Source organism: Podarcis vaucheri (genome assembly GCF_965113315.1).
Source record: "Podarcis vaucheri genome assembly, chromosome: 8".
NCBI lineage: Eukaryota > Metazoa > Chordata > Lepidosauria > Squamata > Lacertidae > Podarcis > Podarcis vaucheri.
In genome coordinates, this window is record NC_138766.1 from 49,958,686 (window position 1) to 49,984,626 (window position 25,941).

At 39.8% G+C, this 25,941-nt stretch overlaps 1 protein-coding gene across 3 annotated transcripts; it reads right to left on the reverse strand.

Annotated features, from left to right (window-relative positions):
- Nucleotides 1-1,864: 1,864 nt before the first annotated feature.
- SS18 (SS18 subunit of BAF chromatin remodeling complex) lies at nt 1,865-25,522 on the reverse strand. Of its 3 annotated transcripts, XM_082234840.1 has the most exons (11): nt 25,385-25,522; nt 22,486-22,562; nt 21,120-21,204; nt 15,446-15,599; nt 13,907-14,128; nt 12,847-13,014; nt 11,917-12,021; nt 9,568-9,660; nt 8,746-8,862; nt 4,904-5,037; nt 1,865-3,490 (listed from the first exon to the last, which is right to left on the reverse strand). In XM_082234840.1, exons 1-11 carry the CDS (start codon nt 25,451-25,453, stop codon nt 3,464-3,466), a joined length of 1,251 nt encoding a protein of 416 aa, XP_082090966.1. In that variant the 5' UTR covers nt 25,454-25,522; the 3' UTR covers nt 1,865-3,463. The 3 variants fall into 3 exon arrangements, with proteins under 3 accessions (XP_082090966.1, XP_082090964.1, XP_082090965.1); XM_082234838.1 differs by lacking the exon at nt 9,568-9,660; XM_082234839.1 differs by lacking the exons at nt 9,568-9,660; nt 11,917-12,021.
- Between the last annotated feature and the right edge of the window lie 419 nt (nt 25,523-25,941).

The following is a 25,941-nucleotide window of genomic DNA, read 5'->3' on the forward strand; positions in this document are numbered from 1 at the left end:
TTCTTGCTTTTTTTTTTTTGACACAAGAAAGCCGCCTCTACAGCGCATGCACAGCAGCCTACAAGCCAGAGAACGTCTGCCCTCTAGCGGTGCCAGCCATTCTACACAGGAAACCTCCACTTTACATGCATTCAGGAAACTTCCACTTGTTTTTATATTGAGCGCATATTGAGTCCTATAGATACAACCGGCCCTTTGAGGGTGACCAAACTGCTGATGCGGCCCCTGATGAATTTGAGTTTGACACCCCTGATCTATACTGTAGATCACAGCCAAGCATTCATAACCAGCACAATCTTCTACATCTCTTCCCAGTGATGAAAGCCACCAATCAGGTCAGATATGATTACTGCATCCAGTCCCTCTTATGATTTTACCTGTATTAAGTTCCTAATTATCTTTGCATCCCGTTACTTAATTACAACTCTGTTTCAGTGAAGTTTTCTTCCCTATCCTTGCTCCACTGTGGGCACTGTTAAGTTTAAGTGTTCAGGAAATCACCAAAGGTTTGGTGACAACATGGGAAAAGAACGTTCCAATAGGGAAGGCTGGGAATAACTTACTATAGCCCTACAACCCAAACTGTGGATAAAATTTCAACAAATGACACTAGAAACCAGTAATTATATAGACTAGTAGTACATTTCAATTATCTTTTTTCCCACTAATTCCTCTGTTTTATGCAAAATCCTAATCTTCCTTCATTGCTTTTATTCCAATTTTATATTTTTTTTGGCAAGGGACTTTATCAAAGGCCTTTTGACAATCTATATTGATAAATATAAAAATCACCAGTATAGCACACTAGAATTCACTTCACTACAACAGAATGGTGAAATCCTATTCTTAACATAGGATACCATGTTACATCAACTTCATTCTGTGTGTGCATGTGTGTATACATGATTGTATAAAACCAAGTTAGTCAACCTAGTGTCCCCCAGATATTCTTGGACTCCCAAGTTGCATCAGTCCTAGTTGCTGTATATATAATACATATCCCTAAAAATTCAGGTGTAAATAATGTACTTCTGTTGAACACCCCCCCCCCCAATTATATACCACTATTGATTTCCTCTGCCCATAATTATGTAATTTATATTTTTCTGCCAATCCTGGCAGAAAATTTTGGGTTGGATTTTCATTTGCTAAAGAATAGCCACTTGCATCAACCGTTTATCACACTTGTCATTTTGCAGTATTCTTCTCTCTTGGTATTTTACTTCGTTTAGATTTCAAAATACATTAAACAAAATGCCAATAATCAAAGGGAAGCGATCTCTTAAGTTGTTGTTTTAACACAATATCATAGGAATAAGGTAATGTTTGTCACCACCAATTAAAAACTTTTACAAAATAGGACCGTTATAAAACAATTAAACCTTGAAAATGCATTATTCCCTTGGAGAGAAACCCTGGAGGAAATTCTGCTTATTAAAACTGCAATTTTAGTTTCCATTAAAAATGAGAGTAAGACAACAGAAGATCCGCTGGAAAGACAAATTATTTCTTAATGTCAGTTGAGCTTATTTTAAATGAGATAACATATCTATAGCAGGTTGGGTTCAGCATGTTTTTTTGTCTCAACTCATTTATCTAATTCAGTCATCTTGATTATAGTCTCATGGACCATCATTTTCAGAGAGAATTTTGTAACAAACAGCCTACGCACAACAACATACTGATTACTGAACAGTTAATTCTAATTAACTTGGCTATGGGAAGAGAATTTTGATAAAGTTCTAGAATACAAATACTATTTGGTTATCCTGCACCAACAACTACAAAATAAAAAACTGCAGCAATGCTTGCAAATGAAATATCAGAGTGAAACAGATCTACTTTAAAGGAGCAAATGAAAAAATTAAAATCACAAATAATTTATTCTTCTGTTAAGAGTTGATGGAGGAGAGTTTTAAATAGCAATGAAGTACACAGTGGTGGGAAATTGGCACAGAACCTAGAAGCATTTAGTTCATACCTATGTTCCTCACATTTTCAGTTCAAAACTTGATTTTAATTTGCAACCAATATAAAAAAGAAATTTGTTCTGAATTTAAAATTATGAATGCATCTTTTTGTCTTATGCATTCAGGTACAGCTTATCATGTAAAAATATAGCAACACATAATAAACATATCTAACTCCTGGGCCAATTTTAGTTATATTTTTAAAAATATTTACCAAGACAGCCTAAATGCATGTATTTCTGTGCAACACACTCTATGGTGATGCACCTGAGCAAACAATTGCAGGTTGATCTCAAACAGTTTTGTGTTCTCTATGGCTCTGCTGTTAATCCAAGTGATGGCTAACTCACACGCAACACTAAAAATTAATGCAGTTCACAATGGAGTTTGGCATTTTAAAAAACCTCACTAGAACTTGGTCTTGGTCTCATATTAACCAGTACGAAAATGGACATAAAACAACAAATGCCTTCTTTCTTAACTCTCATATGATAAAGTTTAGACAAGGGTTTTACAAAAGTGCCTATACTATTTTTGTTACATAGAAATGATCCTACTAAAAGTTAAATACACTTATGAAATAAAATACATGTCGACCTATCTATAATTTGTTTTTAAATACTTTGTATATTCAAGCCAGGTTAAATGAACACTTTTTAAAATTCCTTGTTACTGCAATCAGAAAAAGATCACAGCTTGATTTATGTGAAACCATTACAAGACACTTACAAATCCAATCTGAACATTTTCCTGTTACCAAAATAATAATATTACAGAAAATTGCCACTGCTAGAAACCATTTTTACAAAAGAGCTTTGCACAAAATATTTAAAAATTAATTCTTTATACTAGACTGTGTTATTGTCCATGATCATCCTGTCATTAAATAGATGGGGTATTAATTCTGCATACCAGTCTGTCAAGAATGTATGTTGAGCACCTCTCTCTCATACAACAATGAGACTAACACAATAAAGAATGCATCATGTGCCAATCTATATGGGTTTCTGACCTTGCCCAGTGCGTAGTGTACTGCCTTGCATATTCCATATGAAAAACATAATATATAAAATATTGCTGCTGTAAAAATTTTCCCCTTCCCCTTACAAAAGAATCTGTGGAAAAATATCAAATTCCCTTAACCTTCATAAACATACAATGCTGTTCACACATTTCAGCTTGTAACAGTTTGTTTGATGTACAGTTCTAAGCTCCTTGAAAAATTGAGTATTCTCTGTCCAATATTGCCATCTAGAGTACAGATGCAAAATTATTTTAGAAAGACTATCACTTTTGTTTATAAACTAGTCCAGACAGGCAATATACTGAAAAGCAGCCATTTATCAACAATGCAGGGTTGTTTTTTCTTCTGTTTCTCTTGTTTCCCAAACTAGATAGACTAGAATATTCTCTTCAAAAGGAGATGTCCACAATACTGAAGAGCAATACAGCTGCTAAAATTTACTGGTTATTTCCTGATTTTTGTTTTTCTTTCATTGTTGGTAGTTTCCATACTGCCCCTAAGAAGAGAGAGGGAGAGAATGAATGTAAATATACTGTTGGTTTCCTTATTTTCCTAGAACAAAATAACACACCTGGAATATGTCCCAAAGTCATAAGACTTGCACATACCCCTGAATTTTCACTTCTTCTAAAGCTAAAGTAATGGCAAATGGGATATGTTTCAAAATTTCAATTGTAAACTTGACGCTATCGATTTTCTTAGAAACTAGAACTGGCAATAAAGACCTTCAGACTTTAACTTATTGTTCTGGCATTCCAACAAAACCAGCAGATTGAATCTGTTCACCATATTTAAACCCTGCACCTTCAAAACTACAGTGTTCCTACAGTGGCTTACAATTAAAACAAAAATACAGTATATAAATATATTAAAATATAAATAATTAATCTTGCTGTAAACAAGTGGTACAGTGACAATAAAGTATTTCTATTAGTAGCCCCTGTGGGATGTATTCAACTAAGTTTCACTCAGAGCAGACCTAGTGAAATTAATGGGCATAACTTAGGTAAAGGTAAAGGGACCCCTGACCATTAGGTCCAGTCTTGGCCGACTCTGGGGTTGCGGTGCTCATCTTGCTTTATTGGCCAAGGGAGCCGGCGTACAGCTTCTGGGTCATGTGGCCAGCATGACTAAGCTGCTTCTGGTGAACCAGAGCAGCGCATGGAAACGCCGTTTACCTTCCCGCCGGAGCGGTACCTATTTACCTACTTGCACTTTGACATGCTTTCAAACTGCTAGGTTGGCAGGAGGGGCATAACTCTTAGTGTCCATTAATTTCAATGGGTTTATTCTGAGTAAGTTGAAATTAATGAACATGACTAACTTAATTGATTAATTTCAATGTGTAAACACTGAGTAAAATGCAAGTTGGATACAACCTGTATCTAAGAACAGCACCAAAGCCCAGTAGCTAAATTAAATTTATTGTTTTAGTGAAATTGTATTCTTAATTTTACTCAGGCCACTTTGAGTGTTTTGTAAAAGCTGACTAGAAATGATTTTTAAATAAATAAAACAGCAGAGTTCCACCTCTTGATTCTCTGTGGCCTGGAAATATTATAAAAGTCAGAAGACAGATAAAGCTAGAAGGGAAGTTTTTATGGTGTTGCATTAAACCAACCTGCATACACTGCAGGACAGAGGGTTACATGGCACACTGCACAGCTGAGCATTTGTTAGAGACCAATAATGCACACTAACCTTGAATTTTGTTTTAGAATTTGACTTTCAGTAAATTCACTAAACATCAGTTTTGTCAGATTAGCTGTAGCCAATTTGTTCCTTCAGAGAGGGCTAAAGAGGATAAACTATAAGCCTGCAAAGACTGAAAACTGAAATGTGTAATAATTTGTACCTGAAATGACAAATTGAAAGCTAAAATATGAAAATGGGAATACAAAAACTGCACCTGGTCATATCCATAAGGCCTCTGTTGTGGTGGTTGTGGGGGCCCAGGCTGCGTAGGCCGATATCCTCCGTACTGCTGCCCTTGCCCTTGGGGATAACCGGAATACTGAGGGCCTGGAGCATTTTGAGAAGGACCTGAAATATTTTATAGAGCAAAACTGAACAAGGATCAACTCAAACATTAAAACTACAAAGTCAGAAACAAATCATAATAATCAAACCATTTCTTTCAAAAAGTCAGAACAGGCTGTTGATCACACCACTGGGCCCTCTAATCCAGCATCCCATTCTCACATTTCCAACTAGATGCCATGGGGAAAGCAGTAGGCAGGACTGGGTGCAACAGCACTTTCCCTGCATGGGATTCCCAAAAATGGGCATTCAGAGGCTTACTGCCTCCATCAGTGGAGGTAAAAAAACAGTCATTGTGGTTAGTAGCCATTGCTAGCCTTTCTCTCCATAAACTTGTATAATCGTCTTTACAAGTTATTCAAGTTAGTGGTCATCACTACCTTTTAAGTGAGATAATTCTGTAGCTCAAAACAATGTGAAATACTTTTGTCTGTCCTGAATCTTCCAACAATCAGCTTCATTGGATACTCTTGAATTCTACTAATATGTGAAAGGAAGACAAACTTTTCTCTATCCACTTTATCCACACCGCACATAATTTTACACCTCTATCATGTCCCTTCTTATTCACCTTTTCTCTAAACAAGGCCTAAATGATGCAACCTTTCCTCATGAATCATATAAAGTTCATGACTCTTCCTTGCATAATATTATAACTCCAGGTTTGCAAGAATGATTTCTGCTATCCTATCCAGATTTGAAAGATACAAGTCATTTTATATGGTTATCTTTCTTCTTTTACAAACATGACAATTTTGTTAAGCTGAGCTCATAGCAGTGACTTAACAAGGCCAAATTATAATTACCATGTCCCTCTGTTTAAACTCTGGAAAAAGTACAAAGAATACAACACTCCCCCCCCTTAATAAATACACCCTGTTGTTTTTTATTTCTGGCAACCAGTAAGAGTGTGGGTATGAGCCTAGCGGATAGATGCCCACCAAAGACAAGTGAAGAAACTCTTTTCAAAGCTTTACTTGTCACTTTCCAATCTATCCGCCTTTTCAATAGCTTTTGGTGGCGGAATCTCTTTGTTCTACAATTGGGGAAAAACATTAGAACAAAGCTGTTGGGATCTAGTGTCCAAATTCTTTGATGCCTCCTATAAAGACTCTGCAGGATCCAATTAAACTAAAAGAGCTATGAATATCTAAAAATCAGTAGGGGAACTCTAGTATATAGCCAAGTCTATTTACGCAGTTATTAACTTAACTTGATCCAACACTAGGAAGCATATTTGTTACATATCATATAGTGAGTATGTATCTACAAGCTGACACATTTGTCATTTTGCACTGGTGAAAGACATCGATACCTTCCAATATCCTCTTTGCTCTACCGAGGGAAAAAAATACATACTGCTTAAAGAAGTCTGTTCAACAAAAGCTGCAAACGTGTGGTTTACATCCACAGTACTTGGCCTCCATACTGGGTCAGATCACTGATTTATCTAGTCTCTCTCAAATACAGTAATATTAACATTTCAAATAATACTATGTTATTGGCTTGTTTAAAAGAGAATGCTGTTTAGGATGGAATCCAGCAGCTAGGAATTAAGTTAAAATTCAAGTCTCACAATGAATGTAAGTACACTACTGAACACTGCTTGCCAATGCAACAACAAGGGCTGTAGAGGGAAGGCTTTCCAGAGATGACAGATTTGCTCACTTTGTCCTACTTGCCTTATAGAGGATATCACTTCAATGGTGTACCTTAAGAAACCTAAATGGATGCTCAGCGTGATGTCTGACAACTTTCCTCTGAACAGCAAACTCTCATGCCGTATCACAAACTACGCTTGGAAGTCCCATCTGTTTCAAAACTAGACATGGTGCCAGCAATGTGGAAGGAAAGACTGGTGTTCAAGGAACACCTGCTAAAAGCCTTCTTGGGCACAAAGTACTAGTACTGCAGTAGTCTGGATGCTGACCAATGTTTATTATATAGCAGTCACACTATAAAGGCTATCTAAAGTTGAGTTTAAGAACGTACTGGTCTTCCGCAGCAGCATCTGCTTCAGCTGGTATTCAGGGATGGTGGGAATCTGTTTTTCCAGATGTTTCTGAACTACAACTCCCATCATCCTTGACTTACAACTTTATACTGTAAACCACCCTGTGATCTTTGGATGTAGGATGGTATAAAAATTTACTAACAACACCCTTACTTTTAGATCTGGTATAATTGAGGCAGTCTCATGTTTAATAGGCAACACTGACTGTTACCAGTTGGGTCCATTCAATGCTGTAAGAACAAAAGGATGCTTCCCCACTCTCTCCTTTCTACTGCAGCCCCTGAAAAGCATTTCCTGAGGCCTGGCAAATGGAGCAAGAGGGCTGCAGTGGGAGGCTGGATATCGGAAAGAGCAGGAGACAACAGCTGGGTGGGTACTGCTGCCACATACCTAGATGCTGCAGGGGCAGGGCTGTGCAGGCACACTGGCAGTGTCAGTCCAATGGTCCCACCCTGCCCTAGCATTGTTCAGGTAAGACGGCAGTGACAGCTGTGTTAGGAGGGCAGCTCCACACCAAACCAGCCACTCTTGGGAGAGTGCAAGTTACCTCTACCCAATTCTCTGTCAGCGCCCCCAATGGCATCTGATGCCTTTGTCTTGGGAAAAGTTTTTCAAGGGTGAAAGGGGCTGCAGTGGGAAGGGGATGTTTCAGAATTCCCTTTATATAAGCATCCTTGTACGAATATTGCATTGGATACAACCCAATGAATTCCTTAACCAGGCAGAAATTTGTTCACAGAAGCTTCACTTCAGTGACCTTCAGTTTGCGTGCACAGATTGCAGTCTGCATCTTAGGCAGTTATTCAATGAGGATGAAAATATCTATATTATGTTTGCTTCATATTGCAAAATGGTTCAGAGCAAGGTTAGGCACTGATCTTTCTATTTATGTACGAAACAGATTAAAGCTGTAGAAAATATTAAGAGATGCTGAAATTAGAAAAACTAGCACCCCAGCAACACTGATTTTGAGAGTTGCTCAATTTGAATAAAAGCAAAAGATAAAACACACAAATGCACTCTATCACAGTCTGTTTCAATTTCAGAATTTATAGGAGACCAAAAATATTGTTTTAAATTAACGTGAAGGCTGTGATCTTGAGTTTATTTCACTTGGAAGTTATACAGAAATAAACAAGACTAACTTTCAAATAATGGCAATTCAAATGTGTGTATTAGGCATATTCTACCTACGTCCTTCCCAATTACTGTGTAGGAAGGGAACTGAGCCAAAGGATGTCAAAAATGATTTTGAAACTGCTGCTTTCAAATGTTACTTTTAACAGAGTGGAGAAGTGTTATTTGAAAACAAATTTTTCAAGGCATATGATTTACTGGTTAGTTTAATAACAGAAGTGAAAACTCCCCATCCTCTCCCCATAGCCACATGGGGAGTGTGTGTATAATCCTGCTTTATAAACTGCCTGTGGATTTGAACCTTCTGTGACTGTTGGTGCATAAATGCTCTATTGCTGCTGGTAAATTGACATTTTGGTTCCACAGACAGCTACAAAAGGATAAAGGAGTAAACTAAAAGCAGAAAGCACTGTAATGGGGAAACTGTAGCCTTCCAAAAATGGCTGGATTTCACCCCCCATCCTCTCTGACCATTGGCCATGATGGCCAAGGCTCATGGGAGTTGAAGCTCAACTATATAGGGCCATAGGTTATATACCCCTGACTATATATTTACTCACCATAACCTTGCTGCTGCCCAGGGTAACCTTGCTGGCCTGGATACTGCTGCTGTTGATAGCCTTGCTGCTGAGGCGGTGCTTGGTAGGCTTCTTGCTGCTGAGCATATTGCGCGTTTCCTGAAACATGAGGTTAAGCAAGGACAGTTAAAGGCACTTTTTCTAGTTCTTTCCCCACTTGTTTTAATATGCACAGTGAACACCACAAAAACAAAATGAAAATCCAGTCTTGATCTCAAAAACCGAACAAAACCAAGAAAACAAACAAACCAAAACAGAAGGAATTAGGCCAAACAAACTGCAGTTAAAGCCAGATTTTGCAAGGCTAAACTGCAGCATTTTTCAGCATCTCTGCCAAATGAGCATTAAGTTTACTGGAACGTGATGTCATGACTTGATAATGCCATGACTATGCTAAATAAATAAAAAAGGACAAAATTAAAGACAGCTACAGAGCACAAACTAGCTACACAAATCAGCAAGCTGTTTCCTAATGGCACTATATTTGTATGTACACATACACACAAAATATACAACTGGACCAATGGATTTATGTTTAAATAAAAAGGTACGATTTGAATAGATGCTAACGGTGTTTTAGTCATTTTACTGCTGTTAGAAATGACAAATTAAGGTTTAGATGTTGCAAGAAACTATTTTGAATGCTTCAAGTTCCCTGCAGTTCTCAACAGCCAGCGACTAGTAGTCTACAAGAGTTTTGCATGGGCAGGAAATAGGTTATGTTGTGCAAGATTTCGTTCCTTTGTGGAAGGGAAGAGGAAAAGGAATGTATGTGTGCATGTGTGTGTGAAGGTATATAGATACCTCCTTCGTAGTAATGTTGGGAGGAATCCTCATAAGGCCTATCGTAGCCTTGTTCAGGATACGACGGTTGCTGATAACCGTAATCACTATGACCTACATCAATTCGACAAGAGACAGGAAGAAACGTTAATGGCCTCTGAGTGAAAATCCTAAGAAGTTTTCATCTTACTGAAAAATCAGTGTCAGCTGGAAATACATTAAAAAGAACCTTCAAATTGATTTAGAAGGATTTACCAATAGGATTTCCTTTTATACGGAATTAACACGTGATATGAAAAAGTCAGCTAATGAAGTAGTTCTAGCAACATCACAGTGAGGGATAGTCTTAAGCTTCTGATCATCTTTGTTGTGGGGTGGGGGGTGGGGGGTGGGGGTGGGGAGTACTTTTGTCTTTTTTTTAAAAAAAGCATTTAGTCCTTTCACATGTAAATAACCTGAATTTAATTAGAATGAACAAAGAAACCAATTATCATCCACCTGTTCTACTGATTTCCAATTCAAAAGCATATGCTGCTAAAAGCAGCATACACTACAATGAACTTCCAAAAAACTTCATTGCTTTTTTTTGTATGGCATATCTAAAAAATAATACTTATCTTCCCCTGCCCCAATGTAACTATTATCCACAGCAATCCTTTTTTTTGGGGGGGGGGACGGGACACAAGCGAAAGGACAGCTTTCCTTCCAAATTCTCCTTTATCGTATAAGCGCAATGCGTAAATGCTATGGACACCTGCCATTAGGATCCAGTTGGTAAAAGAAACATCCTACCTGATGCTTGCTTTAAGTTCTCACATATTTCTCCTGCTTGTAATTAGAAATCTACTTCATTAAGTAATATTGACCATGGTCAGTAATAATATGCTTCTTTTAGTTAAAAAGTAGTACTACATTTTTCAAAATGCTTTCAACTTTTGTGGCTACTATCTGTATATAAAATCATTCCTGATTATAGGCATCCCAAATTTTAATCAACTGCATATTCCATATCCTGCTACTTTTTGTCAGTTAAAAATGCCTTTTCATAATTAAAGGCATGATTTGCAGATCATGTTATACAAGACAACTCTTGCATTTGCCAAACAGAAAAGAACAGAGCAGAACATAGTGGCTCTAATTCATCTAGCTGCAAATGGCCTTTCGAAAATGTTCACAAAAGTTACCTATGCCACAGCTGAAAACATAATTTTATGTATTTTATACCATTTATAAGCCACTCTATAGTTTACGTTATCTTGGCAGCTTACACTTTTGGTTTGGCCTTGTGCATAACATCTAGCAGCCAGATAAGACACAGTATGACTTCCAAGGGGGAAGTTGTAGCAGTAATTGATAGAATTTGAAAGAGTGCTTTTGTGTGACTCTGCCTTACCATACTTTTACATGTTACAAAACTGGCTCTAACTTGAACCATAATTAGGGGTGTGGAAATCTGATTTCCTGATATGTGGATTAAGTAAACCATGAATATGATGGTGATGAATGATAAAAATGTGGTAAAATACCAGCAAATTCTATCTGCACACGTTAAAAAACTCACCACACAATTAATTTGCAACAAATAGTTGCTCTGAAAAAGATATTATATTGTGTGCCACAAATTAATGTACAAAGTGTCATGTTAGCTCTTACAGTAGCAATGAATCCATCAATATATTTTTAATTTGCCTTTACTACCATACATTAAAATTGAATTTAAAAATTTCATTTCCTGAGGAACATCCTTGCATTTCCCTATAATATACGATAAGAATTTCTAATTTAAGAGAAAATTTTACAATGCTAAGAGCCAGAATTTGTACTTCCCAAAATTATGTGATTTCCAATATCAGATGTTAAAAGGAAAAATGGAGTTATCTCGAATTCTGCAACAGAAGCATAGAATGCAGCCACGAACTGGGCCAAAGTAATTGCAACTGCAGCTTGCTCTTTAAAACACACAGAGAGAGAATACTTTGAAAGCATATTGGTTGTTTTGTTAACAGCTCTTAAGTATTGAGCTTTAAAATTTCTTTTTATAAGCAAAATGATATTGAAAAGCAGGCATAGTACATGACTGCACCAAGTGTCCTACAAACAGTGAAGAATTTAATATATCTTGAGCCAAAAGAGGGAATTTTGATAAAATCTGTATCTGGGCACTAGAACTGAAGTTACAAAGTTTATACTTTGAGTGAGCTGTAAAATAAAGTTATCCGTAGGGTTTCAGATTACTGAACTTAAAAGCTTTAGTAAATATAAGAAGTGTTCTAGTGATCAGTTGCTAAAAGTTGTTCATCAAATAGCTTTATATATAACTGGTAATGGGCAGGTATGTAAAATGGGAAAATTAATATTATGAGAAATTACCATCAGGGTAATATTGCTGGTTCATGCCTTCTGGAGGACCTTGTCCACCATGACTGTATTGGTCCCCATAATAGTCTTCCTGGCCTGAGTACTGCTGTGGTGGGCCTGAAAAACCACAACCAGTCAATATGTAAATAACTTATTTTCTCTGTTAGCACGCTCACTAATTTCTCAGTTTACTATGAGAAACAGTCCTCATCTAAGACTTCCCCCACCCGTGTCACTGTGTTTCAGAAAGCATACTTAATGCTTTGTGACTAAACAGGTATGTATTATATATATACGGTAACTTGACTGAATTATATACCCAAGATGATGCGAATATAAATTTCTAAAAACAGAAAGACAATATCTATATATGTATATATATATACATACTTGTTGCTCTTTAAAAAAGAAAAGAAAAAGTAGATAGTTGTTGAAAACCATCTCATCTTGTCTAGTGTGCAACTTGTCAATTCCACTCTACATTAGTACAGATTGTACAGTATTCCATATACTGAACATAGATTTAAGTGAAGTTTTATCTTTTTATATAACTTTTGATTAAAAAAAAATAGAACAGAAAAATATAGGTTTCAACATTTAATTCCAAAATAGTGACCTTTTGGCTTCAAGTACTATTTTGGGGAAAACATAATAGTACAGGATTGGAAATAGCCACTTGTTTGGGGATTTGCCTTCATGTTCTGAGGCAGAAAAGCTTTGCAAAAGCTAACTCTTTTAGGCCTGAAATGATAAACAGAGCAGGCGGGTGCACACGTAAAATTGTGTACTATAAACTTTTGTGGCCTTCTCTGCAAAGTTTAGATAAATACAGAATGTATGTCAAGAATATAGATAGAACAGGATATCGGTAAGAAAATCAGATGAAAGTTTTTCTTATGTGTTAATTAATCAAGTGGTAAAATTGGCAACTTTGAATCTTACCTTGCTGTGGTGGTCTGTATGGAGGAATCTGCCTCTGTCCTATCATATGGTTTCCTTGGTTAACTTGACCCATCATTGCCATTGGTGGCTGCTGTCCCTGATAATGTTGCCCACCTCCCTGGGGCATGTTATACTGTTGTGAAGGCGGCTGCTGGTGCATCATTGGGCCTACAGTGAGAAAAGCCATAGCAAAATTTTATGCATTCATTCTAACTATAACCTACATTCAAGACAAACAAAAAGAAACATTAACTTTTCTAATTATCAGCTTTGACAAATAACAATTTTGGGGCACCAGAAACACAAAATGTCTTGCAAATCATTTTCTACAAGATAAACAAAAAGTAGTTTAAGACTAATATACAAAATATAGTAGTTAATAGACAAAAACAGATAGGGATAGGCAGAACCTGCTCAAAAAGAAGGATGGACAAACCTTATACTGTAAAGTGTTGAATATGCCAGAAAAGTTTCATTGGCTTCAGCTGACCTAGCATAGTACAGGATCTTGAAGACTATAATCTAAGATTTCCTGCAACACAACCTTGTGTTTGCTTTAACAATTTGCTAAAACCCTGCTTCAGGTCCTCTGTGTGAAAGACTTGGAAAACCTGTCAACATATAATTTTAGGTACCTTTTCTCTTTATTATAATCACAGTGGTGTGCCAACTCTACTTCTTCCTACCTACAGACTAAAACCTGCTATGATTTAAACAGTTGTTCACAGAAACCTTGTTTTCACTGTGTGGCAAACTGTGGAAAATCCAAGTTGCTTGGATTCACAGCTGCTCTGTCTGGCTCTGCTTTTCTGAACTCTTAACTGATAAAAAACCCCTATTTTTCAGACATTTTCAACAAGTAAAGATCTACTTTTCTACTTTTCAATAGCATAACTCAGTTCCAAATAAACACCTTGAAATCATTTTATCTTATTTGATGAAAAGGAGGAATTTTATGCTGTGAACCACCCTGAGATCTTCAGATGAAGGGTGGCATACAAATTAATTAAATAGAAATAATAAAATAATAATAATAAAGAGTAGAAATTTATTCATTTACCTTGATTTGGTTGCATGGTTATATTTGGTCTAGGACCATAGTTTGCCATAGGCTGTCCTTGGCTCATTGTCATCTGATTCTGTCCAGGCATGCTTTGAGAGGATGGCACTGAATGATTATAACCTCCCATGGACCCATGACTATTTGAAGGCATGTTCATGGAACTGTTTGTCATGTTGAGCTGGTTCGGTCCAGGCCCCTGCATAGGCATGTGATTAGGTCCTTTGAAGAAAAATAATTTCTATATTAATGTCTTGAAACACACAATCACAGAGCTATGATGCTCATTTAGAAATCATCTAGGCTGCTCAATAAGGTTTGTCACTTAAACACAACACACTTAGAAGACTGAAATTTTCTGCATATTTAGTCATACTAAAGAAATAACGTTTTGCATCACTGTTAGCATTTCCTACATTGACTAAAGCTTTGTATATGCTGAATGTAGCACTCTATTGATGACCCAAAGTCACGTTTATACAGATTTGAAACATTTTAATTAATACCCGAAATGGTTAAAACAGTGGTATGGTTAAACAATGGAATTTGTTGACACAAGATGTAGCGATAGCCACCAACTTGGATGGCTTTAAAAGAGCATTAGACAAATTCATGGTGTATAGGACCATCAATGGCTGCATTCTCCTCCATCCTTGGAGGCAATATGCCTCCGTATACCAGCTACAAGTGGAGGGAATGCTGTTGTTTGCACATCCTGCTTGCAAGCTTCGCACAGTAATCCGGTTGGCCACTGTGAGAACAAGATGCTTAACTAGATGGGCCTTTGGTCTGATCCAGCATGGCTTTTCTTGTGGTGTTATGGTATTCAAACAGTAGGGTCTCTTTGATGAAAAAATAACTAATGGTGGGCATTCCTTCTTCAATGACATTTTGTGTGCTATTGCCAATCTTTCCCCAGAAAAATACAGCCTAATAAAACTGATAAAAACATGGAATACTGTTTTGCTTTTATCCTGCAAGCACTGACATGTCACACACTTTTATTCTGTAATAAAAACTTGACTTCAAGTTTAGAACGGAAAAAATCATGTTGAGGTATTGTACACAACTTGCTTGATATACAGCCCTCCCCCCGCCATTGTACCATACAGAAGATTAGTAGAAATTAGATTTTCTGTCTAAGTGACTTTTCCATCAGCTTCACCTCTTACATATCACACTAACTTAGATGTGATAGCATGAGATAATCTTTCAGTGAGAATTTATTCAACCACAGGCCAATACCTTTCTTCAGAAAGCCTTCTAAACACAGCTGTAACTGTATGGTTTCAGACAGACTAAATTTAGCCAGTTCTGTTCAGAGGAATGCTGTGTGTCAGCTACATCAAAGCCCAAGGGCAGCCTGATAAACACAGAATACAGGTCACATAGCTCTGTAGCTAACAAACTTAGAGAGCTTGTACTCAGGGGGCATTCAAAGCAGTTTTGTCATCAACAATCTTCTATCCCTTGAGCCCACATGTTGTTTCAGTTGCTGAGCAACCCTGGTGTTAATGTCTTCTTGGAGAAAAAACTTACCAGGCATCTGGCCGTTCATCTGGTTCTGCATGTGTGGTGCAGGAGGGCCCCCACCTACCATACCATCTGAACCCATATTGTGAGAACGTGGAGGTGGGGGAGGGCCGCTCTGACTCATTCCTCCTGGACCCATTGGCATATTCTGTGTGGGTGGCTGAAAGACAATTTAATGAAACAGAAGAAGTTAGTACAATAAATACCCGTCATATACATGTGGTACATTAACCAAGTTCTTCAGCATGTGCCTTGCTTCTCCTGATATATTCAACTTCCCTCAATAACTGGTAAGACTTTGCAGCACAGCACTATCTTCCAGTATGACTATTCAGCACAGACTTTCTCCTCACAATTCAGGCTGTTTATTTAAAATGTCAACCTTTTTATCTGTACCTGCTACAAAATAAATTCAGGATTTTACTTTAATGTTGAATATGAAAACAGACTCCCTAGGAAGGTGCTGGACTCCCTAGGAAGGTGCTGGTTTCTAAGCAGTTTGAATGGCCATCTGTCATGGATGCTTTAGTTGAGATTTCTGCGCGGCAGGGAGGTGAACTACCTGACTTCAGGGTGCCTGTGGGGAGCATGAGACTCTTAATTGTAAGGTTGTGGGTTTGAGTCCTAAGTTGGGCAAAAAGATTCCTGCACTGCAGGGGGATAGACTTGATGACATTTGTCATCCCTTCCAACTCTACAATTCTATGATTCTGCTCAGGGAAGAGCATTCTATTGCACTCCAAGAAGAGGAAGCAGGCAATTTTTGCTGATTCCCCTCTCTACTTCCAACCACCTGAAAATCTGCTCCGGAGGGTTGAAGAGGTGTGTGAGGTGGTATGCAGAATTACAGAGAAAATCTTCAAAGATCAACTCCCCTATTACATCAACAAAAGGCTTAATGCAAAAGTTTAGAGGGAAAGCAAAATAAAGGTATATAAATGCATGGCAGTCTCCTCCAGGAAAGTCAAAGAAGGGAACTTCAAAGGACAGACGACCCATCATACTTCCCATGAGAATCTCCCACGAACAGGGAAGGCTCTTATCATACAGCTGTGTAAACAGACCTGTGAAGTAATCATGAGACACTATTCCCAGGGGAAACTTACCATCTGGTGTAAACCCTGTATATACAGGGGGCATGATGGTGCAGTGGAAATGATAAGTGGTGGTGGGAGTCACCATGCTAAAAAAAAAAAAGCTAAGCCTAGAGAGGAAGACTTTCTGCCCTGCCGTTTGCAGCAGAATGGCAGTATTTGCAATTTTAATACTTTTTAGTTTCTGGTTTTGGCCCATCAGCTTTAAGTGCCTCTGAACCCAGGGGGACCACATACCCTCGGTAAACTATTCAAAACCCACACACTCTTACCTTTTAAAAAAACCTACTGGGTAATGGGAAATGTGATGTGGATGGCCAATGCGAGGGATGCAAAGACAGCTGGACTGCCCTATACACTTGAGACAGTAGCAAACTGTTAAATTTTGTTTGTTGGATCTTCTATTATACCTAATCCACCAAAACTATTCTTTTTTCACCACATCTACCTGAAGCATCTTGTACCCAAAGACATATGTTGTCAATGCGGCACACCAGGGGTGGCAGTGAAACATGTAATCTAGTCATGCCCTATAGTGGCAGACTTCTGGAAAGACGTGATTGTCTGTGTTAGCTCCATCCTGGGAAAATCCTGAAAGGTCCCCTGCCTGAAACCCTGATGAACTGCTGCCAGTCAGAGCAGACAGTGCTGAGCTAAATAGATCAATGCTCTGACTCAGTAAAAGGCAGATTCCTTTGTTCCTAAGTTTAATTTCTAAAATGCATATTAGACCTGAACAAACTATATAGCCATTCTTGTGGAACAGCTAAGTTCAGGACTGAGGTTTCAAACTTACACATCTTTCACAAACAAGATTATTAAGTGTACTTCTTTACCTAAAGAGTTGAAGTTTCCTTGGTACCCACTATCAGATCATGAAAGTCAGGGAGTGGGTTACTGAATTACCAGCAGCAGACAGAACAGGAAAGAAACTATGAGTTTCACTTTTAACTAAGACACTGGAACTAAATGTGTGTAGATAAATACAGGAACAAGAGAAACAAGATTCTGAAACTTGCATCAATTCAGTACATGTCAATTCTTTTAAATAGAGAACTTCTAGTATAGGATAAATAGGGACGCAGGTGGCGCTGTGGGTAAAACCTCAGCGCCTAGGACTTGCCGATCGCATGGTCGGCGATTCGAATCCCCGCGGCGGGGTGAGCTCCCATCATTCAGTCCCAGCTCCTGCCCACCTAGCAGTTCGAAAGCACCCTTAAGTGCAAGTAGATAAATAGGTACCGCTTTATAGCGGGAAGGTAAATGGCGTTTCCGTGTGCTGCTCTGGTGCCGGTTTGCCAGAGCAGCTTCGTCACGCTGGCCACGTGACCCAGAAGTATCAACCCTAGAGTCTGTCAAGACAACCCTAGAGTCTGTCAAGACTGGCCCGTATGGGCAGGGGTACCTTTACCTTTTACTAGTATAGGATAAAGATTTTTTAAACATTTTTAAAATCATACTTGGTTTACATGGGTAATAACCATGCAATAAATACAGTCATTCATGCTTAAGGAAAAATATGTTTGGATCCAATTTTCAAAAAGCTAAGGCATCTAAAAACACTAAATAAGCAGGCTATAACTTTTATGGATGTTAAATAAGTTATATTAAGAAAAACATCTGCATAAAAGTGTCAAGACAACTATTCTTTCAGACATTAGCAGAATGTTTAAGTTTGAAGAATATTAGTAAGGTTTTCCCAGAGGACATGGCTGAACAAATAATTTGTTTGCTTCAAGAAGTCGATAAAGAAAAACAGGTAAGTATAAAGGAATCTATTTTCAGTTTTCTTCTTTAGGTGTTCAGCTATTTTTTAAAAGCCCTAGCCTGTACATTTCTTCCACTCTTTCATCCATTGTCTCTTTATTGCCTAACTTCTAATTCTTTTGCAATAAGCGTATTTTTTAACTCTAGGTACAAGAAAGATTTCAGGTGGTTGCAAGCAGAGATGGGCAAATTCCCCATGCCAGGCTTGGAATTTGTCTTAAAAAACTGTTCTCCTAAAATGTAGAAAGAACTTGGATCGCCCAACAACCCCTTCCCTTCCCACTCATCTATCCATCTCTTCCCACCCACCGCACAAAAAGAATTGTGGCAACAGCAAGGGGAGGTAGAGTCATCTAGTGTTTTGCTATGGGTGCACGGCAGATGCAAGAAGCACTGTGTAGTGCAACTTTCTCAACACTGCAAAACTAGAATTCCTAGAACACCGTGCAGCTGGCATGCAGCCACAATAGTATCCTTTCTTCCCTGCCAGAGCAGCATATTTAAGAGGGTGGGAGGAAGGGACAGTCCAAGTTCCTCTCCCGCTCAGTTTATAGGTGGAGAATAGAAGCCAACCTAATTAGTCTTCCAAGCTGTATTTGGATAAAGTTCAAATTTATTATGAATAACAAAAATAGCCAACCTGGTACTCTTCAGAAGCTTTGGGCTACAATTCCCATCAACTGCCCAAGCCAGCATGACCAATGCTCTAGTCTGATGCGAGTGGCACTCCAACAGCATCTAGAGGGCACCATTTCAGCCACCTCCCAATTACAACAGGTCTGGCACCAGCAGTTGCCCAAGTCAGGCACTCGCTAAAAATGTGCCCCTCGCCAGCCCAGCCTGCTACCTATGAACGCAATGGCTCCAGCTGCTGGTGTGTGGAGGCATCACTTTGTGTGGAAGTCAAGTCTGGTTTTCATCCATGGCAGCTAGCTAACCACCATCTCTACATCCCTATCTGGCCTGGGAGTTTCTTGAGAATGGAAAAAGAGCTCCTTCACAAAGCCAGGCATTTGGCGAAGGTGCTTAGGTGTTTGGTTGACCACAGCAGCTAGATAGACTTTAACAATTCTAAAGCTTACTTTTTGTGTTCTAAAAGTCCTTCTAAGCCACTCTAGCAAACTGCAGTACCACCACAGGCATTCTTGCGCAGAAAGGCTGGATCTCGTTAATGGCTTTTGGTCTTCTCTAAGAACCAAGGTTCCAGAGAAGTTTGCTGCAGTGGTGCTGCTGCCACCACAGAAAATATTTTTTTGAAAAAGAGGGGGTAGTGGGGAGACAATGTTGATGGTGCTGCACTGTGCTGTAAAGAAAAGGGTGTGTTGGGGACGTCAGCAACAAAAACTAGTATGGAGGTAACAGAAAACAGTGATGTGTTTTTGGTTAACGACTCTTGGTAAGGCTGAATTTCCAAAGGTTTGTGATGTGGTACTATGAAACCATAGGACACAACCCTAGTGTGTTAAGTGGCATTTTCAACCAATAGAATATTAGGGTAAGTTGCATTAAATGGGTTGGCTCCAAATAACTGTGGGTGGAAGGAAAATAGCTGCAAGTGCTTGCAGAAGAAGTTGTATTACAGCTCATGCAATGCTATGCAAAGTAGATTCTATAGCAATTATCATGCTTCCACTTGTGCAAGTAGTTATGCAACCTCTCACGCAAGCAAAAAATGGGCACCTTTGAATTTAGCTTTACCCTAACATGAGATCCCAAACTGCATCAGAAAAGGGAAAACAAAATAATCAAGCTGATGGAGCAACTCGTCTGAGGGAAGATTATAACCTTTGCACCTATTTAGTTTAGAGAAGATAGAGCTGTATGAAGTTAAGTATAGTATAGAGAAAATGGATAGAGAAAGATTTCTCTCTCTCTTTCTTGTAACACTAGAACTCAGGGAAAATACAGGCCAAAAGAAAGTACTTCTTTACAACATTAAGATATGGAATTCACTCCCACAAGAGTCAGTGATGGCCACCAAACTAGGATAGCTTCAAAAGAGGATTAGACCTTTGGCCTGATCCAGCAGACTCTTCTTATGTCCTTATGCCCTTCAGCAACTGGAAGAATTAGTCGCATGGAGTTAGTATTTTAAAAACAAAATGTATCACTGTACCATATCCATAAAGAGACTTGGTAATCTGTGCTAAAATAGTCAAGGTACAATCTAATTATTTATTTTATTTATTATATTTATATACTGTTCTTTATCATAAGATCTCAGGGCAGTTCACAGGATAAAAATAAGTAAAACGAAACAGCAAAACCAGAATCCCCCTTCCCACATACACATTTAAAAGGCTGTGGAATAATAATCAGCCAAAGGAACGTTTTTGCCTGTCGCCTAAAAACATATAGTGAAGGTGCTAATCAAATCTCCCTGGGGACAGCATTCTACAAATGGAGAGCCGCTACAGAGAAGGCCCGTTCTCATGTTGCCACCCTTCAGATCTCACATGGATGAAGCACACAAAAAATCTGGGACGTTTATATGGGGAGAGGCAGTCTTTCAGGTACTGCGGTCCTGAGCCATTTAAGACTTTATAAGTCAAAATCAGCACTTTGAATTGGGCTGATTTTAATTATGACTGATCCTGTATTAAGAATTACAGCCTTTTCAATGAAATCAAGCAAGTGTTATTCACAAGGTTCTATTTTAGTAATATACTGCAAATAGAGATATATGGGGCAGAGATGTTTGTTACAAGGTAGAAGATGCCATGCAGAAAAATTAGTACAGATATTTGTGATTAAACTTTTCTTTAGGTACATTTTTACATTAGAAAGAGCACACACAATTGTCTTTACAAGGTACTTACTGGTGGCAGTATAGATTGCATATTTTGATTGGAGTCTGCTATTGTGGCTAGGTAGACCAAGTTTGTATGCAACAATTGCTGATAACTATAAAAAAGCAGAGTATGTTTACAGTTTAAGGTTAAAGATTCTCATGTCACTACTGTCAAAAACTGCCATGTAGCTATTCTAATGGCAGCCTCTTATGAAGACTTTGTACTGGGCTACACTTAAAAACAACTCAGAAACAGGAATTGGTGTAGAATACTCAAATTTTGGTCTCCACACAATGGCTATTAATTAGTTTTAGGCACCACTTCTAGGTGCTGCTTCTGACATCTTAAAGCTCTTAAAAGCCGTATTCCCACATATCCGAAGTACATTCCTGTGTAGATGGTTGATAGTTGAATGAGGTCTTATGGGTAATGCTGGGTGTAGGGACCACACCATTGTCTTAACTTGCCTATTCAAAATTTTACACCATGATGGCCCACACATATGTATGTGCTTGTCACAAAACAGATATACCAGGCACGTCCAACTTTCAAGAGACTGCGATCCACTCCCAGTATAAAAAACTGGCAGTGATCTACCCATTGTCATTGGAGGGGTGAGGAGTGTGCGTGGGGTGCGTGTGTGGAAGGAGGTGGCTAACTGGATGCGGGGGTTAAATGGGGGGGGGGGAGGAAGGGGAGGCAAAAGGTCTCTCTCTGAGAAGCCAGTCGGCTTCTCCCTCACCCCAGCCAGCCCTTTCTCTCTCCTCCCTCCCTGTCAAAGGGAGCTGCACAGTTGATGCGGATCCTGATCCCTCCTTCCCCCTCCTCCCTCCGTCAAAGGGAGCCACACTGCTGATGTGGATCCCGATCACACTTGCCCTCCCTCCTTCCCCTCCCACCTTTCCCCTCAGTGTCAAAGGGACCCAGTGCCGGGGCTGCTACAGCAGCCAGGCCGGCGGGCAGGGAAGCAGACAAGGAATGTTGCCCCCCGCGCTGGGTCTTGTAGCTGCCACGGCCAGGCTGGGCAACATCCCTTGCGCATCCCGTCCAGCCCGGCATTTCCTGCTGTGGCGGGACCCAGCGCCAGGAGGCGACAACATTTCCGCAATTGACCAGGATTACTCCCGTGATCTACTGGTTGATCACAATTGACCGGTTGGACATGTCTGAGATATACTAACAAGCTAACTGAACAGAAAAAAATATTACTTGTACCAACCAATACTATACAATAATGCTATATAAGCAGAAGTTAGAGATTATGCACTTGCTTGCATAATGTGTTTTGTGCACCTGAAAAACCTGTTCTGTACGCACAGCACATTATTTTAGAGCATGGTTAAAGTGAACATGGCAAGAGTGAACATGAATTACATTCAGGTAATTAACTTACTGAGAGCACTCTGAAGTTTTGCCTTTGTTCTGGTAGTCCATTATACACTGAATGAGATGGTTGTTTTCATCCAACATCTGTAATAATAAAACAGATTCTCAATAAGGTCAATCCATTCAAGCACCCACTGAACTCTATTCTTCCGAATCTCTTTTCTTTTTGAAAGTTTAGCAAAAGACCTTTTCCTCCTTTCAGAGTCGCTGCCTATCATGGCAACAGGATTACTGATCTCAACTGGAGCTAGATTTTGGTGTAGTGGTTAAGAGCGGTAGTCACGTAATCTGGGAAACCGGGTTCGTGTCTCCGCTCCTCCACATGCAGCTGCTGGGTGACCTTGGGCCAGTCACACTTCTGTGAAGTCTCTCAGCCCCACTCACCTCACAGAGTGTTTGTTGTGGGGGAGGAAAGGAAAGGAGAATGTTAGCCGCTTTGAGACTCCTGAAAGGGAGTGAAAGGCGGGATATCAAATCCAAACTCCTCCTCTTCTTCTTCTTTTCAACCCAGATCATAAACTTTCTTGGTCCCTCTTGTGGAATCCAGAGTTCAGCTTCATTACCACCACTATTTATCTGTTGTACTTTTTCCTCAATAAGGGGGAGGGTACAGCAACTATGTAACTGATTTTCCCAGTGTCCCTTTTAGCTATCAAGAACTTCAAGTTCTACCACAATCTTAAGCATACTCAAACTTGAATAGTGGTATTAAGAATGACAGAATTAGAAAAGTCAGACAACCTAAAATCAAAGAAGCTTCATTTGAATAAGTGTGGGCAATTACGGTAGGTATTTTGAAGCAGTAAAACACTTTACTTTCCTAGTCATACATAGATTATTCCTTTCCCTCCCCACCCCCATAATAATTATTTACTCATAATTTTTAGAAGGAAAAAAAATAGGAATTTCTGCTTTCACTTCATTTTTCTTGTCTTATGCAGTCACTATAAAGACAAAAAAAATTCTACTATAACTACTATTACTTCAGTTAGTTAAAAGCATCAAATTCTTGATTCTGCACCTAAGAAGTTAGCTACCAGAGATAATATAGAACTTAAAATTGTGTAGTTTACTTAAACAGAATCAATACTTAAGCACCAGTTTGAGCAAATGAAAGTACTTCACATATATTATCTTATTGTAATTGTGAGACCACCACTGATAGATCAGTCTTATTAGTTCCAAATTGCAGATGGGGAGGATGTGACTTTAGATGAAACTGTATGGTTTGAAAAATCCACCATGCCCAAAAAGAAATGTAACCTCTAGTTCAGCCATTTAGAAACAGTTCTGGGACTTCAATGAACTGGTGTTAAAACTGTAGCCTCAATGTCTGCAAAAGAATGCAGACCATCAAATTCTTAGTTAACTACCACTGCCATGAATTAAGCAACACCAGAAACCGTAACATCTATATGCTTTCCACAGTGATCTTTCCAGTTCTGCAAGTGTTTCCACCATCAGGTTTCTCAAGTTTTCAACAGTACTTTTGCATCACAAATATATCTTTAGCATCTTAACAGTCCCATACCCTATTACTAACCTATCCATAACCAGCCCACCCTCCTTTTCCATCATTTCCCCTGAAGCATAACAATTTAACTTACAGCAACTCTTTAAAATCTTCACTCTTCTAAACTACTTAACTTACTGTAAAAGTACTTCAGCTGAAACATACACCTCCAGATGCAAGTACTTTTAATTTCAACTGTTCCCCAATTTCATACTGAAACAGTAGGTAAGAGCTATGATTTCTCTTATACTCTGCCTTCACCACTGCGTTAATCCTGAATGCCTGCTCTTATATTACTCAGTAAATAATGATTTGTGCTCCCCCCCCACCTCAGTAGATCATGAGTTAGCAACATGCTGGATGCTGTGGGCCTTCGGGGTGGGGAGGAGAGGTAGGAGAGAGAATCACTTATAATTAGTGGGTCATCTCTGACATTTTCACATGCATGTAACAAGATTTTCTGCAATTTCTTGAGCAATTCCAGCTAATGCACTCCTCCTTCCCCTCCCCTATAATCCATTTAGCTCTACGCTTCCCTTCCACTCCATGATTATGTTGTTTGGGGCCGCTGCTTGAGCTTTCCCGATTTCCAACATTTTATTATTATTTATTTTATTTATACCCTACCTTCAGGGCCTTCAAGTGGCATGCCATGGTTCCCCCCTTCCTCATTTAACCCCCACCCACCCTCAAATAACCCTATTGAGTTCGGCTGAGCTGAGAAGCAGTGACTGGCCCAAGGCCACCCAGAGGCCATCAAGACGGAGTGGGCATTTGAACCCTGGTCTCCCAGGTCCTAATCCCACACTTTTAAACCCACTACTACAACCACACTGCTTATCTCGACGAATGCAAGTCACAATACTACTACTACTGATTTTTAGAAGACATCTGAAGGCAGTCCTGTTTAGGGAAACTTTTAATATTTGATGAATGATTTTGCTGGAAGCTGCCCAGAGTAGCTGGGGAAATCCAGCCAGATGGGCGGGGTATAAATTATTATTATTATTATTATTATTATTATTATTATTATTATTATTACTATTACTACTACTATTCAAAGTGGAAAGTCGGTGCAACTCTGTGTTGGATATTCAAGTCACCTCCACCCTACCCCTCCCGCCAACCCCTTCATAGGGGAAGTCACAATAGCGGCCTACCTCGCAGGGCTGCCACAACTGCAACCCCTCCATTGAACGGGGAGGTGTTGGGGCAAGGAAAGAGACAGGGAAAGCGCCACATTAAAGCGGTTAAGGACTACTTTTGGGGGCTCCCAACGTCCCGAGCAGCCCCAGGCGCGAGCCGGTGTGCCGACCTCCCTCACCCGCCCCCCCTGTAATGAGCCCCAGCCCCGGCTTCGGCAGCCTGGCCCGGCCTAGGCCCCTCAGCCCACCTTCTGGATGGCAGCCGGCGTGATCTCGCCCTTCCCCCGCTGCCTGGGGGCTGCGAACGCCACCGACATCTTGGGCCCCCGCGCGAAGACGGGCCTCGGCGCGCACCGCGGCGGCTCCCCGCTCCTCCTCCTCCTTCCTGCCCCCTCCCGCCTCTGAGGCCACAGCGGCGACAGCAGCGGCAAAGCCCTGGGAAGAACAGCAGCGAGCTGTGGAGGAGGAAGCGGTTACCCGTTGGGCCGAGCCATCGCCACTCTCAAAACAGGGGAGGGCACGGAGCAACGTCATGGCCAACGGCGACATCGGGCGCCACCGTGCCCCGGCGGCGCGGCGCTGCTTTCGACTCAACCCCCCGTAGCTCCGTTATCAAACGGAACGGTCCCCGTTGCCGTCCGGAAAATGCGCCCGTGATGACTGTTAGCGAGAGCACCCCTTTGCTGCGATAATGGTACGTTCCTACCCGACCTCCTTCGAGCGATGACAAATGTTACAGCCCCAGAGGAGGGGGCGGTCGGGAGAGAAGTTCTCTGTTGGTCTATTCCCGCCCCTGCCTCCTCCC

What these genes read in the sequence shown, in the direction of transcription:
- SS18 (XM_082234840.1), bottom strand. Translation starts at nt 25,453, where the DNA reads ATGTCGGTGGCGTTCGCAGCCCCCAGGCAGCGGGGGAAGGGCGAGATC. An exon ending in TGGGCAGCAGCAAGGTTATG is followed by an intron (nt 5,038 to 8,745) that starts GTGAGTAAATAT and finishes AAAATATTTCAG; the next exon opens with GTCCTTCTCAAAATGCTCCA. An exon ending in GGCCTTATGGATATGACCAG is followed by an intron (nt 3,491 to 4,903) that starts GTGCAGTTTTTG and finishes CTCTCTTCTTAG; the next exon opens with GGGCAGTATGGAAACTACCA.